Genomic DNA, 16,079 nt, shown 5'->3' on the forward strand with positions numbered 1-16,079 from the left:
AAACTTTTATCTTTAGAAGAAGAAATAGCTGAGCTTCAACCAACTCACTTTAAACCAATATCAATGAATACTATTCAATATATAGAAACAATAGTGCCAAAGTTCACCGGAGAAGGCGATGAAGATGTGTGTGCTTGGATTCGTTCCCTTGAGGACATTTTCGTTATGACAAACGTCCCAGAGCCTCAAAAACTGCCGCTTTTGCGTCGATCGTTAACGAGCACAGCTGTTTTATTGGCGCAAACTACTAAATCAAAAAATTACGAGGAGTTGAAGGGCGAATTGCTAAAAGAATTTAACAACAAGCCTTCTAAAGAAGTCATCTATAAAAATCTTAGAGCACGCCATCTGAACGCTAACGAAACAACGCTTAGATATTTGTTAGACATGCAACACATTGCAGCGGCAGCTTCAATTCCGGAAAACAAACTGGTGCATATCATCATTGACGGTCTCGGTGACCCCATACATACTGCATCCATGCGATTCATGGCAAAATCGATCGAGACGCTGAAACCTCTATTGAAAGAGTATGAATATATACGAACACGTGTACAGACAACGGTCCAGAAATCGTCTGTTCAACAACCACGAGTCCAGATTGCGCGAGCTGAACCAAACCAGTCGACTCCCAGATGCCTTAATTGCCGGAAATATGGACATTCGGAAAACTTCTGCCGCATGCCGATTCGACTTCCGGGGTCCTGTTTCAAGTGCGGTCAGACTGATCATGTCTATCGAAATTGTCCTCAACGGGTTCAGCAGATTGCCGTTACTACAAATGGTCCTGAACATCTAGAAACAACGCCTGTAACGGAACCAGTTTTTACTCTTAACGCCAACCAAGAGGTAAGTGTTGCCTATAAGAGTCAAGATGTATGGAGCAAATCACTAAAATTAGTTTCTCTTTTGGATACTGGTAGCCCTAAAAGCTTCGTTAATGAAAACGTTCTCCCTAAATCTCTTGTTGGAGAACCTAGGACGTCCATGTTGCGAGGAATAGGAGGCCCAAATTTATTAACGTTAGGATTTGTGGAGATGCGAGTACAACTTGCCAAGACCACGATACGTCACACCTTTATCGTCCTTCCAAAAATATACATGGAATGGCCAATGATTCTTGGTAGAGATGCATTATCCAAGTTAAATATTCAACTCAATCAGATACAAAATACGTACTTTATAAACACTTTATTGAACATGAATAATATGAAAAAGCTGCCTTTAATAAAAACGAATTTATATCAAAAGCTCCATACACTTGACATTGTAAAGAGGTCAGTCGCACGTCGGGAGGGAGATTGCTCATTTTCTGCTTTAGCTCATGAGTCGATCGATGTGTTTACCGATACATTTTCTTCTTTGTGTATGATAGATGTTGTTGATCAAACAAATCCCATTGATATTGGTAAAAACCTTACAAAATACCAAAGTGAAGCTGTAATTGAATCGATAACAAAAAATTATTTAGAGTTTCCTACAAATGAAATCGTACCCTCAACTTATACTATGAAAATAAATCTCTTACATGACACTCCTATTTCTACCAAACCAAGACGGTTGTCATTTGCTGAAAGAGAAAAAGTAAAAGTAATAGTAAAGGACCTGCTAGAAAAAAATATCATACGCCCAAGTAACTCACCATACGCGTCTGCCTTAGTCCTGGTTCGAAAGAAAAATGGCGAAGTTAGAAAATGTGTTGATTACAGACCATTAAATAAAGTAACAGTTCGTGATAATTTTCCATTGCCTCTTATAGACACCTGCCTAGAACATTTGGGACATAAACAATACTTTACGTTACTAGACCTCAAAAGCGGATTTCATCAGTTAGTTATGGATGAAGAATCGATTAAATGTACGGCGTTTGTTACACCTGATGGGCAGTATGAATATACCCGCATGCCCTTCGGATTGAAAAATGCTCCGGCTGAGTTCCAACGCTTTATTAATTCGGTACTTAGAGAATTTATTGAACGAGGGGAATTGGTAGTGTATATAGACGACATTTTGATTGCTTCAAAAGATTTTGACCAACATCTTGAACTGATCGGACAAGTGTTAAACGCGATACGCAAAAATGGTTTGGAGTTACGACTGGACAAATGCAAATTTGCCCAAAGGGAATTAGAATACCTTGGTTACAATGCAAACTGTTTAGGAATACGTCCGAGTGAACATCATATTAAATCAATTAAAAACTACCCCTTTCCTCGTAGCAAGAAACAAGTTCAACAGTGCTTAGGCTTATTTTCATTTTTTCGGCGGTTCGTTCCATCTTTTTCAAGTATTGCAAAACCACTAACAAACTTATTAAAAGAAAAAGTACCATTTGAGTTTACTAATGAATGCATTCAATCATTCGAAACTTTACGAAATAAACTTATTCAATCACCTGTGCTGTCAATTTACGACCCTAGTAGAGAAACCGAACTACATTGCGATGCAAGTTCTACTGGTTTTGGATCGGTTTTACTACAAAAACAAGATGATGATAAGTTTCACCCAATTGCTTACTTTTCAAAAACAACATCGGACGATGAATCCAAATTACATAGTTATGAGCTGGAGACACTTTCAGTAATTTACGCACTCAAAAGATTTCACACTTACGTCCATGGCATTCCCATAAAAATAGTGACAGATTGTAACTCATTGGTCCAAACACTGCAAAACCGCAATTTATCAGCAAAAATCGCTCGTTGGTCATTATTCCTAGAAAATTATGACTATTCAATGCAACATAGGCCTGGATCATCTATGCCTCATGTAGATGCATTAAGTCGAATAGAACACGTAGCAGTGATAGATGATCTGGATATAGATTTCCAATTACGGATTGCACAAGCTCGTGATGTAAATATTCAAAAAATAAAAACTGAACTACAGTCTAGGTCAGTAAGTGATTTCACTCTTCGTGATGGAGTAGTATACAAACAGTCTTCACCAGGTCGATTTAAATTCTATGTACCATCAGAAATGATTAACAATGTAATTCGATATATTCACGAAAAAATAGGACATCTGGCAGTCGATAAATGCTATTTACAAATCAATAAGAATTATTATTTTCCACAAATGAAAACTAGAATTCACAATTACATTAAAAACTGTATGAAATGTGTAATATATTCCGCCCCCGTGAAAACTAATCATAAAAACTTATACACTATACCTAAAATTGCCAATCCCTTTGATACATTACATATCGATTTCATAGGTCCTCTTCCTTCAATAGATTCAAAGAAGAAACATTTGCTAGTAGTAATAGATAGTTTCACAAAGTTTACAAAGTTATACCCAACAATATCTACAAGCACCCGTGAAGTGTGCAATGCTCTTAAATTATACATGTCATATTACAGTCGCCCTAAGCGAATAATTAGCGATAGAGCAACATGTTTTACGTCCGATGATTTTTCAAATTTTGTATCATCTCGAGGAATTACACATATACTAAACGCAACAGGATCACCTCAGGCAAATGGGCAAGTAGAACGGGTCAACCGCGTCCTACGACCTATTTTAAGCAAACTTACGAATCCGACTAATCATGCTGATTGGACAGTTCAAATTCCATCGGTTGAATATGCGCTCAATAATACAATTCACGCATCTACTCACTTCTCTCCATCTGTACTTTTATTTGGAACAGAACAACGAGGACCGATACTAGATGAACTGACAGAATACCTAAATGATCAAAATCAAGCTTCACCTAGGGATTTCAATACAATACGAACCATAGCATCGAATAATATTACCAAGCATCAAGGGATTAATGAACGACAACATGCTATCAAATCTAAACCAGCACCTGTGTTTACTGAAGGGGAATTTGTGGTCATACGCAATATAGATAACACCGTCAATTCAAACAAAAAATTTGTTGCTCGATACAAGGGCCCCTATGTTATACACAAAATACTTCCAAACGATCGGTACGTCGTCCGTGACATTGATGGGTGTCAAATGACTCAAATAGCTTATGACGGAATTTTGGAAGCTGATAAAATAAGACGATGGATAGTCCCTCTCCCTGGTGGCGATTGACTCTTTACAAACAATCTTGGGCAACACTAATAGCATAGGAATTGAGGGCAATTAATGAAGTCAGGAAAGGCCGAGCTGTAGACGTATCATAAATATGAACCTTGGTCAACCTCACCTCAAAATGTATGTATACCTTATCCTTAACTGTCAAAAGGATATGACAACGTCTGTCATTCGAAAACGGAATCACAAATAAACAAGTCGGAAAAACCTTGCTCCGTAAAAAAACTCGTTTGGAATAAAACCTTAGTTTACAATATATATATATATATATATATATATATATATATATATATATATATATATATATATATATATATATATATATATATATGTAAATTCTCTTTATTGACGTGCTTTCTACAAAGGTTGAACATCGACTGTCCCTTGCTTCCCGAATTCTCTCGTTTTATAGTTCATTATTCCATCAGGGTTGTCGAACCCATTTTTCAATTCACATTCGGCCCTCCTGATGTTTCTTCCGTCTCGGAAGTTCCTTCTTCTTCTCCCTCTTCTAGCTCTGAATCTATGTCGTCTATCCCTACCGCAAATGCTCAAGGCTTCATATAATCATCGCTAGACGTCGTTACGTTCGCACCCTCCGCGTTACCCACTTTCCTGACTTTGTACCGCCCATTTCGATTCACCTGAACTACCTCATAAGGCCCGATATATTCACTCGCAAGTTTCCGTCCCGCTACAAATTGAGTCCTACGGATAGCTACTAAGTCTCCTATACTATAACCCCTTTCCGGTTTGCGCTTTTTATCATATTGTCTTTTATACTGTTGTTGAGCTTTTATAATCGCGTTTTTCGCCTCGAGTCTCATTCTTTTCCTATCTTCATCAAATTCCTCATATAACTCATCATTTAACAATTCTATTAATTGATCACTCGCCTTATTCCTCATTTGTATCCCAAACATCAGCTGAAATGGTGACCGTCCCGTTGATGCGTGGCTATGTGCGTTAATAGCCTGTTGCACTTTATTTATATTTTTAAACCATTTCGCGGGATCGTCAGATGATAGCTTTGACAAAATAGTTAGAACAATTCGGTTAACCCTCTCCGCTTGCCCGTTACCTCTTGGTACCCCAGTAGTACTCACGACATGATCGATACCATTTTTCTTCAGATGCTCGCTGAATATCTGCGATGTAAATGCCGAACCCCGATCACTGATGACGCGCGCCGGGTTGCCGAAGATCGATGACCATACCTCCAGCTTCCGCAACGTTTCCTCTCCGCTGGTCGTCTTTGTAGGGAAGAGCCAAACGAATTTCGAATTCCGTCCACTACCGTTAGCACGTACTTATACTGCTTCGCTGTCGCGTCCATTGGTCCGACGTGATCCATATGCAGGGTATGCAGTGGTGTATCTCCTTTGTCGATGCAGTTCTGAAAGCCCTCCTTGTGACCAAGCTTCTTGTTGAACATAATGCACTTCACACAACTATTCACTACTTGCGCCACCTTTCGTTCGAGATGAAGTATCCAATACTTCTGTTTGATGGCATGTGTCGTACCTTTCACGGAGAAATGACCATCATTATGCGCGTCGTGAATAATCTCTTTCTCCATACTTCGTGGAACTACAAGTAGCTCATTTCCATAACACACTTTGTAAAGCACTCCACTTTTCATTACAAAATCATCGTATGGTCCTTTAGAAAGCATTTCCACGATGGCTCTAAGCCCACAATCGTGCTGTTGAGCAGTTTTAATACGATAGATCGCTTCACTCACAATATGTAACACTTCATTCGGGTATCTGCTCAAACAATCTACGTGTTGCAGATTACGCCCTGGACGATGCTCGGCTACGTAAGAAAAGTCCTGCAGAAACATGACCCAAGCCGACACTTCACGAGGCACATCCCTTTTCTGCAATGTTTGCTTAAAAGCAATACAATCTGTTACCAACTTAAATTGTATTCCCAAAAGATAATGCCTAAACTTTTTCACTGCCAGATACACTGCTTTTGCTTCCAATATATAACTGTGAAACTTCGATTCTCCCTCCGTGGTCTTCTTGCTCCAAAAGAAAACTGGATGCATCTTTCCACTGAATTGCTGAAGTAGCACAGCTCCGAACCCGTTCTTGGACGCATCCGTATGCAGTTCTGTATAAGCTTCCCTATTGTACAACACTAGGATCGGTTCCTTCACCAACACTTCCTTCAACGCTCTAAATGCACTAACTTCAGACTCACCCATTTCAAATTTCACATCTTTACGTAACAAGTCGGTCAACGGTTTCGCTACCACAGAATATTGTTTAACAAACTTTCGAAAAAATCCTGTCAGCCCTAGAAATGATTGCACCGCCTTGACATCAGAAGGTTCTTTAAATTTTGTTATCGCTACCACTTTCTCTTGCCCGGGTGATATGGTTCCATTTTCCACAAAATGACCAAGAAACGAGATGGAAGTTTGTAAAAACTGACACTTCTTCAATTTAATGTGCAATCCATACTCCACCAATTTTTCAAACACTTTCTTCATTTTCTCTAGGCACTCTTCGGCTGTAACACCATGCACTATAATATCATCCATATAGAGGTTCATCACATCACTATTCAAAAGCGGTTGAAACACATAGTTCACATAACGTATGAAAACAGCTGGCGAATTGCAAAAACCAAACGGTGCACGTAAAAATTCATACAGCCCTGTTTTCGTCACAAACGCTGTGAATTTACGGCTACTGGGCTCGATAGGAACATGAAAGAAACCATTTTCTAGATCCATCACCGAAAAGTATTTCGCACTCTGCAGCTTTTCTAACACTTCATCTATTACAGGCACTGGAAAAGCGTCTTTTAACACCATGGTATTCAATTGCCGATAATCTATACACATTCTGCTAGATCCGTCCTTTTTCTTAACCAGCACAACACGGCTAGCATAATCGGAGTTTGACGGCTGAATAATTCCTTTTTCCTACCACTCTGCCACCTGTTTGTTCACTATTTCGTTTTCCATATCAGGCAAACGACTGGGAGTATGCCTAAACGGTGTTGCTATGTCATTCAATGTTATTTTTAACTGCACTGGACACTCTTTTAGATTATCACTGTTGGTCAAGCGATCGCTGTTTTTCTGCTGCATTTCTACTACCATTTCACTAACCACCTGTTTAAACTTCGGATGCACCTGATAGCTTTCACTTTCATCTCTAATATTCTGAATCCACGCAACGTCTGACTCATTAGATTGTTTTGGTGCTATCGTGATCGCACTGTTGTTGATCGTAAACTCCACCGTCTCCAAAAAATCCATGCCAATGATCAATTGTGCGTTTATTGCTCCCTCAGGCACAACAATAAGTTGGATTTCGTATGTTAAGCCATCTATCACGATGGGGACCTGGGTTTCTTTGAGACCATTCCGCAAATGTCCACCCAAACCTTTTAGTGTTCTCTCCGAATTGGACCAAACCTTGCGATTTGATGGAAGTTCCTCAAACGCATTACTTATTATTAGTGAAACTTCACTTCCCGTGTCCAACAATGCTTCAAACTCCTTTCCGTACACTGATACGCTCTTCACTGGTAATTTCTGTTTTGTTACCAATTGTGATTGAAGCACAGCAAAGTTATTGTCACAATTCTTTGCCTGGTGTCCCATACGACCACACTTGAAACAGGCTCCTTTGTTACCAAACGTGTTTGGCGTTGCTGGAATTGCTGGCCTCTTTGTTTTGCATTCCTTTGCACGATGTCCAAATCCGTTACACTCAAAACATCTCGGACCACTTTTGTTCCATGGACACTTTTATGCTTCGTGTCCGGCGTCACCACAATTATAACAAAAGCGCTTCTTCTTATTGTCTTCACTTCTCTTGAACACCTGCTTTGCCGGTTCGATCCTTTTGCTTGCTGCTCTCTCGAACAAACGAATCTTTTCTTTTAGCATAGCAATGTTTTGAGACGCATAAAACAATACACGCTGATTTTCTTCTTCCGTGAACCCATCCGCAATGTACTCGATCAAACTTGCTTCGTCCAACTTTATTTGGTTTGCCAATTCCTGCATCGAGTAAACAAACTCTAAAGCAGACTCTTCTTTTCTCTTACGTCGTGTTGACAACAACCGATGGACGTCACTCGCCCGCATTTTACGTCCAAACTCGTTGATCAGTGCTTGGCGCAGCTTTTGGAACGTCGTCATACCCACAAGAGTTCCTAAGAAACTACGAGCCACACCCGTAAGCTTCTTGCGACACATTATAAGTTTTTGTTCATCACTCCAGCCTGCCATCGTACTAATTTCCTCGAAATGTTTCAACCATCGATGAATATCTTGGGTGGAACCAGCACTGAACGCCTCAATCCCTTCTTCGATGTCCCTGAAGGAATATGGCTGTGTTCCCGGCTGTTCCCTTTCTGGTATTGTTTCCGCATCGGCATAAGCTGCGGCATCAGTTCGATTAAGTGTTTCATCTTGTGTTTTTTCATCGTATTCGACAATACTCAAACTTCAGTTTTGACAGTTGTCAACATAGCGTGTCTACTGCTATCGCTCCGCATTTATCCGCTGTTTTATTGGTGTATTCTGGTTTTGCTATAATCAACACGGGTTTTATTGTGTCCATAAGTGTAGTCTCGTGACCCTGCCATCGTGTTCCTGACGAGAACCACCGTGTTCGCGATATATTTGAATTTTATTTGTGGCTCCTTCGACGTTCATCTGCAGTGGCACCTAAAATGGAGGATGTGTGTTATGCATGTTCGGAAGCACCGGGCCCGGTTGAAGGGTCAATTACGTGCCTATATTGTGAGGGTACATACCATCTGGCGTGCACTAAGGTGCCTGTATCGGTCATCGACGAAGTGAAACGGATGGCCTCCCTGCACTGGAGTTGCATTGGGTGTACTAACGCCATCGGGAATCCGCGTAGCAAGGCGATCAAGGGCATGGGTATGCAGGTTGGGTTTCAGGCAGCCCTCACAGCTGCTGTTGATGCCATGAAGGCTAGCTTGGTCCCACCGGTAATACAGGAGATTCGGGATGGCTTTGCCGGAATCGCCACGGCCCATTCGGCATCCTTGCAACATAGCAATCAATTGCTCCCAGATGCACTACCAAACGGAAAAAGACGTAGATTATTTCGTGATGCAGTTGCATCCTCAGATGCCGTGTTTGTTGACAGTGCAGCAATCTCAAACGTCACAAATACAAACAACACTCACCGGATCGATCGTCCTTCACTACCACCAATAATCACAGGTACTAATACAACCTCCGCTTCAATACCAACTGTTTCACAGACACCAAGAACCGATTATTTGTGGCTGCATCTTTCAAGGTTGGCTGCGTCCGTCACCATAGAGCAAGTTGTCTCGTTGGTGTGTTTGCAGTTGGACACTACAGACGCAATTGCTTTTAGTCTGCTAAAAGCAGGAACGGTTCCTAGCCCATTGAGTGCTGTATCGTTCAAGGTCAGAATCCCTGCTGCCCTTCGTAGTAAGGCACTTAACGCAGCCTCCTGGCCGGTCGGGCTCGGTGTGCGTGAGTTCATCTCGCTCCCGCCGCGATATCTACATTCACGAACACAACACACGAACACTTACACACCGATACCGCAACAACCCCGTAATCAGCAGACACCGGCACCACTACAGCCTCGCACTCAGCACTCACCGGCACCACAGCAGCCTTGTACCCAACGCAATAATCCCCACAATAATCCGTACTCACCTGCACATATCCATGAACCCGCACGAACACAAACCGAACAATCACCAACCGATATGAACTGCACTCTCCCTTCACCCACTCTTCCGTCCACGTCACGTTCAAAAACACTTCAAACTACACTGGTTCAATTTTTTCCGAAGTAACCGCACTACAGCAGCGCACCCATATTTTGCGCATACGGCTCGAGCAAATATTTCGACAACAAACACAATACACTCACCTTCTACGATAAGCTCGCTCAATTGCAACACCACAGCGCCTACTAACACTATGCAACAAGCACCCACTGATCGAGCGGCTTGTATCACTGTGTACTATCAGAATGTGCGTGGCCTGCGTTCTAAAGCCGATGAGTTCCGTTTGTCGGTTCTTGAGACGGAATACGATGTATTGGTACTCACTGAAACTTGGCTCGATCCCTGTATTCCCACCGCTCTCCTCCTAGGAGATGAGTATCGTGTTTACCGATGCGACCGGGATGCCACTAACAGCTCTCACTCTCGTGGGGGTGGTGTTTTAATTGCATGCAACGTTTCTCTCCTCTCTTATGTGCTTCCTACGTTGCCGCAACTGTTAGAACTCACTTGCGTATGTATTCAGTTATGCGACCACCGTTTGTTTATTGCCGCTGCCTACCTGCCTCCTAACCAAAGCATGAATGAGGAGAAAATAAGTGCATTGATCGACTTCGTTGCTAATATCAGCACTACTCTTGGTCCGAGAGACAGGTTCATGCTTATTGGTGATTTCAACCAGTCTACGCTATCGTGGACATCGGCATCAGAGGAAAATGGAGCTGCTTTTGATTTCTATGAGCCTCATGCACGCTCCACGCGCAGTGTCCAGTTCGTTGATGGTTTGCATCAGAGTGGACTATACCAGCTTAACTCCAATACTAACTCATCGGGGCGAATACTTGACCTAATTTACGCAAATTGGCCAGCTGCATCTACATGTTCTACAATACGTGTCTGTGAATATCCCCTTACTACTATCGACGAACACCACCCTCCGCTTGACTTTGACTTGGACAACGTAGCCCCAGTTACGATCGCTACATTGATGCTGATAAAAGGCTGAATTATGCTCGTGTTGACCTTCCAAAATTGGAGCGATTGATTTTATCTTTTGACAATTCTTTTAACTGTTCGGACTATTCAACCATTGACGATGCCACAGAGGCTTTTTGTGAGTTCATGAGATCTGCTATATGTGAATGCACTCCTGTTAAAATTCCTCGTCGTGGACCACCATGGGCTGATCGCACACTAAATGCATTAAAAAAAGAAAAAAGAAAAGCCTATTCTGATCAACGAGCAGAACGAAACAGCACGTCACGTCTTTATTACAACAGAGTTCATTCTCTCTATCGCCGATACAATAGATCCTGTCACCGAAGTTATTTGAAACAAACTGCACGTTCCCTCTGCAAGTACCCTAGGCGCTTTTGGAGTTATATGGACAAAAAACGAAAATCTGCTGGGCTACCAAGCATTATACGTTATGACGGTGACAGTGCCTGTTCCCTGCCAGAAATGTGTAAATTGTTTGCCTTGCGCTTCAAGGACAACTTCGCTTCTCAAACTACTGGTCCAGAAGATGTGGCCGATGCTCTCTCTAACACACCTGTTGGTGCACTGCTCCCTATGCTACCAGTCATCACTGTCGATACGATCATCTCTGCCATCAAACGTGTCAAATCCTCATATACCCCTGGCCCAGATGGTATACCGGCTGTTATCCTAAAGTGGTGTGCTTCTGCGCTTGCTCCCTCGCTGATGAAGATTTTTAAGGAGTCCCTGAGGTGTGGAACCTTTCCTGCCACTTGGAAATCTTCCTGGATGACACCCATCTACAAGAAGGGCTGTAAGAATGATGCTGTAAACTATCGTGGCATAACCTCACTCAGCGTGTGTGCAAAGGTGTTCGAAATGCTAATCTACGAGCCATTGTTGGCCTCGGCCTGCAACTATATTAGTGTGAATCAACATGGTTTTGTACCCAGGCGATCTACAACGACTAATCTACTAGAATTTGTTAGCAAATGCCATAAATCTATCGATAACGGTTTACAACTAGATGCTATTTATACGGATATCAAGGCAGCATTCGACAGTGTATCGCACTCCATCTTGCTAGCGAAACTCGACTTACTTGGTCTCCCAAACCCTATGATAATGTGGCTTAGATCGTACCTTACAGATCGTCAATATTCTGTGAAGTTAGGCCCGTACATGTCAAGTCCAGTACATGCATCTTCTGGAGTCCCGCAGGGCAGCAACCTGGGTCCTTTGCTGTTCCTTCTTTTCATCAACGACGCGACATTGATCCTTCCGGCTGATAATCATCTACTGTACGCAGATGACGCGAAAATTTTTCGTGTTATTCGTGAACCAGAAGACCACGCCCGACTGCAAACTTCCTTGCATGAGTTCCAGTGTTGGTGCAACCGTAATGCTTTATCCCTATGCACACATAAATGTGAAGTCATCACTTTCAGTCGTTCTCGCTGCCCATCATTGTATGAATATGCGCTTGATGGACAGTCCTTGGTGCGAAAACTATGTGTTAAGGATCTAGGTGTTTTGCTCGATACAAAACTATCATTTAAGGATCAGCTGGATCACGTAGTAGCCACCAGCAATAGAATGCTAGGACTAGTTATCAATATGACTCGCGAGCTTAACGATATACCTTGCACCAAGGCGCTCTATTGCTCACTTATCCGGTCGTTGATGGAATATGCAAATATCGTATGGTGGCCAACTGCAGCGCGTCCGTTAGCTCGATTGGAATCAATCCAGCGCAAAATTTCACGATTTGCACTTCGCTCATGGAACCAAAGGCTCGATTACCGGACTAGGTGTTTACTACTCGGGCTACCCACCCTAAGTGAGCGAATACGAAAAGCCAGGTTGTCGTTCATCACGGGACTTCTCGACGGCCGTATTGACTCTCCGTCACTACTGGCTGCCATCAACCTGTACGTTCCGGCCAGGCCGCTCCGGACTCGGGCAATGTTGGCCCTCGACGACCGTAGAACGCAATTTGGCTCCTCTGACCCGTTCATACTTATGTGCCGTGCTTTCAACGCAGTCAGCAACGCTTTTGAGCCGAGGATTTTGCCAACTGAGTTTAATGATCGTGTTTCTGTGTTAAATTTGGTTCCATAGTGCACATTTTTATGTTTTATGTTATTGTAAACCAATGTAAAGAACTCATTGTAAAACATTGCTTAAATGGTTCGAGAGGGCATTATTGTCCATCGATAGACAAATAAACATAAACATAAACATAAACATAAACATAAACATAATGACAACCCCCCGGTACCAAAATCCATGCAACTTTTCGCTAACGGATTGATTAAATGGCGCCCGATTAGACGATCCGATAGAAGCACTTTTCAGGCTTAACGGATTGAGCGAGATACACCGTCGCGGCGACACGATACATGTTGCATACATGTGTACTACATTTTAAGAGCCCCCCTCGCTTTCTTTCGGATTGCAATGAGTTCAGACACACTGAAAACTTCGTTTAACATATTTCATATTCGTTTTTTATTTTTCACTTTCTTTTCTGAAGTACATTCTTTCATACACACATCCTCCCCCAGGTATTTTTCGAAGAAACTAAAAAAAAAAACTAACGCACACAACTAGATCCGCGAGAGAGTGCGAATCGGCAAAGAAAAAAAAAAACATACACACACACACCTCCTCCTCCCCTTGGTGTTTTTCGCAAAGTGATCCCGTAGAACGTGAACGCAAAAACGCACACACAAAGCACGCAGGCAAGCACACACACACCTCACTCCTCCCCCCCCCCACGTGTTTTCGCAAGGTGATTCCGTAGGAGATCGCCAAACAGCAAAAGCACACATACACACACATACACAGCCACGCACGCATGCAAGCACACATACACACACATACACAGCCATGCACGCATGCAAGCACACATACACACACATACACAGCCACGCACGCATGCAAGCACACATACACACACACACATACACACATACCTTCCCCTCCCCCTCTCTTGGTGTTTTTCGCAAGGTGATCCCGTAGGATCTCGTTATGCGAAGCGGCAAAAACACACACAGCCACGCACGCAGGCATGCACACACATACACACACATAGACGCGCCCGCGCACGCACGCACGAACGCACGAGGGAGCGTAAAGGTTCTATACGTTGCCGGTCTCCCCCTCCCGTGTTCTCGTTCTCCGAGAAGGCTGATGTGTGCACGTTTGTGCGTGTACCTTTGCCGTCCTGTAAGCTGGAGGATTAGTTCAGCGCTGTTGAAGAAATGAAAGTTAAGAATAAGATTACTCACTCTTTTTTCGTATGCTTTGTGTGTTTTCATAACTTACCTTATTGCAAACAAAATCCGGAATGAATCTCCTCGTTTCGAATATTCCGCATTCGATCACATCCTCGGCGATGCTCGACACCATCAGTGGATGAAAGCAGGAAAAGAAACAAATAAAAGCATCAGTCACCATCAACATCACTTTACTCTCACACTTTTACATCGGTCTATGAGTCTTACCTTTTCAATTTCACCAAAACATACAGGGATGGAACCAAATCCAGAACACCAAAATCACACACGATTTCTGGAGCAAACCGACACATCCTCCCTCTCCAATTGTTTGCCACAGACTGACGTGTGTGTGAGCAGCAATGTTCTTGAAGCGGTCAGCAACGGTAAAGCACACACAAGAAGAAGCGAGACGGCTATACGAGTAGCGAATTACGCCGCCGCACACACAGCGCGCGTCATAATTTTATGCGCGAAAATCTTGAAATTTAAGTTATTCATGACAAATTGTATCGACATTTTCATATTCTGACGAACTTTTACGAAAGATATGTAAAAACTTAATGTAGTGAAATTAAATTCAGTGCAATATCATTAGCAGAACATAAAATTTTGATATTTGTTTGTAAAGTCAGATCCTAGGAGCTACTACTTTTTTGAACAATAAGTGTAGAAACACAAATTTTGTCTGAGTCCAGAACAGCAACAGGGAAGATGTCGTACGCTGAGTGTGGAGATGTGTGTGTATGTGGTGAACGTTGCCGCGACAAGCGTACTGAAGGATACAACGCGTGTAGGAGGGGGTAAAATCGCTTGGCTCATTGAAAATACAGGCAAAGTTGGTGCGAAGAAAACGCAACACTGCGGATTGTATGGAAAATGTTGCGCGTTCAATCCGATTGCCATGCGATTGTCCTGGGGGCCCCCAGGACAATCGCATGGCAATCGGATTGAACGCGCAACATTTTCCATACAATCCGCAGTGTTGCGTTTTCTTCGCGCCAACTTTGCCTGTATTTTCAATGAGCCAAGCGATTTTACCCCCTCCTACACGCGTTGTATCCTTCAGTACGCTTGTCGCGGCAACGTTCACCACATACACACACATCTCCACACTCAGCGTACGACATCTTCCCTGTTGCTGTTCTGGACTCAGGGCGGTGGCAACGCTTTTTCGCATGCGATTTTATCGGACGGCCTGTCAAATTTTTATATGGGATTTGACAGATAACGTCGGACGACGAAATCGCACGTTCGACGTTATCTGTCAAATCCCATATAAATCGCGTCCGATAAAATCGCATCCGATGAGCGTTGCCACCGCCTTCAGACAAAATTTGTGTTTCTACACTTATTGTTCAAAAAAGTAGTAGCTCCTAGGATCTGACTTTACAAACAAATATCAAAATATTATGTTCTGCTAATGATATTGCACTGAATTTAATTGCACTACATTAAGTTTTTACATATCTTTCGTAAAAGTTCGTCAGAGTATGAAAATGTCGATACAATTTGTCATGAATAACTTAAATTTCAAGATTTTCGCGCATAAAATTATGACGCGCATTGTGTGTGCGGCGGCGTAATTCGCTACTCGTATAGCCGACTCGCTTCTTCTTGTGTGTGCTTTACCGTTGCTAACCGCTTCAAGAACATTGCTGCTCACACACACGTCAGTCTGTGGCAAACAATTGGAGGGGGAGGACGTGTCGGTTTGCTCCAGAAATCGTGTGTGATTTTGGTGTTCTGGATTTGGTTCCATCCCTGTTTGTTTTGGTGAAATTGAAAAGGTAAGACTCATAGACCGATGTAAAAGTGTGAGAGTAAAGTGATGTTGATGGTGACTGATGCTTTTCTTTGTTTCTTTTCCTGCTTTCATCCACTGATGGTGTCGAGCATCGCCGAGGATGTGATCGAATGCGGAATATTCGAAACGAGGAGATTCATTCCGGATTTTGTTTGCAATAAGGTAAGTTATGATAACACACA

The 16,079-nt window shown here is 42.6% G+C and overlaps 1 protein-coding gene and 3 long non-coding RNA genes across 4 annotated transcripts in view; 2 read left to right on the forward strand and 2 right to left on the reverse strand.

Annotated features, from left to right (window-relative positions):
• LOC133393521 (uncharacterized) overlaps positions 1–3,030 on the forward strand; it is a 3,294-nt gene extending 264 nt beyond the window's left edge. Inside the window, exons 1-2 of the mRNA XM_061658772.1 lie at positions 1–849; positions 924–3,030. The exon at positions 1–849 is cut by the window's left edge and continues 264 nt beyond it. Coding sequence (XP_061514756.1) covers positions 1–849; positions 924–929 — 855 coding nt within the window. The 3' untranslated portion in view covers positions 930–3,030. The remainder of the gene's footprint in view (positions 850–923) is intronic.
• Positions 1,166–16,079, reverse strand: part of LOC133393526 (uncharacterized) — a 27,100-nt gene continuing 12,186 nt past the window's right edge. Inside the window, exons 2-4 of the long non-coding RNA XR_009766232.1 lie at positions 1,643–1,767; positions 1,529–1,570; positions 1,166–1,438 (exon numbers count right to left, since the gene is read on the reverse strand). This is a non-coding gene — a long non-coding RNA (uncharacterized LOC133393526). The remainder of the gene's footprint in view (positions 1,439–1,528; positions 1,571–1,642; positions 1,768–16,079) is intronic.
• Positions 13,293–14,775, reverse strand: LOC133393466 (uncharacterized). The gene is made up of 2 exons (XR_009766176.1): positions 14,140–14,775; positions 13,293–14,064 (listed from the first exon to the last, which is right to left on the reverse strand). It is a non-coding gene; the product is annotated as an uncharacterized LOC133393466 (long non-coding RNA).
• The window catches only part of LOC133393467 (uncharacterized), a 2,014-nt gene continuing 945 nt past the window's right edge, over positions 15,011–16,079 (forward strand). The window contains exon 1 of the long non-coding RNA XR_009766177.1: positions 15,011–16,059. This is a non-coding gene — a long non-coding RNA (uncharacterized LOC133393467). The remainder of the gene's footprint in view (positions 16,060–16,079) is intronic.

This window comes from Anopheles gambiae, chromosome 3, assembly GCF_943734735.2.
Source record: "Anopheles gambiae chromosome 3, idAnoGambNW_F1_1, whole genome shotgun sequence".
Classification (NCBI taxonomy): domain Eukaryota; kingdom Metazoa; phylum Arthropoda; class Insecta; order Diptera; family Culicidae; genus Anopheles; species Anopheles gambiae.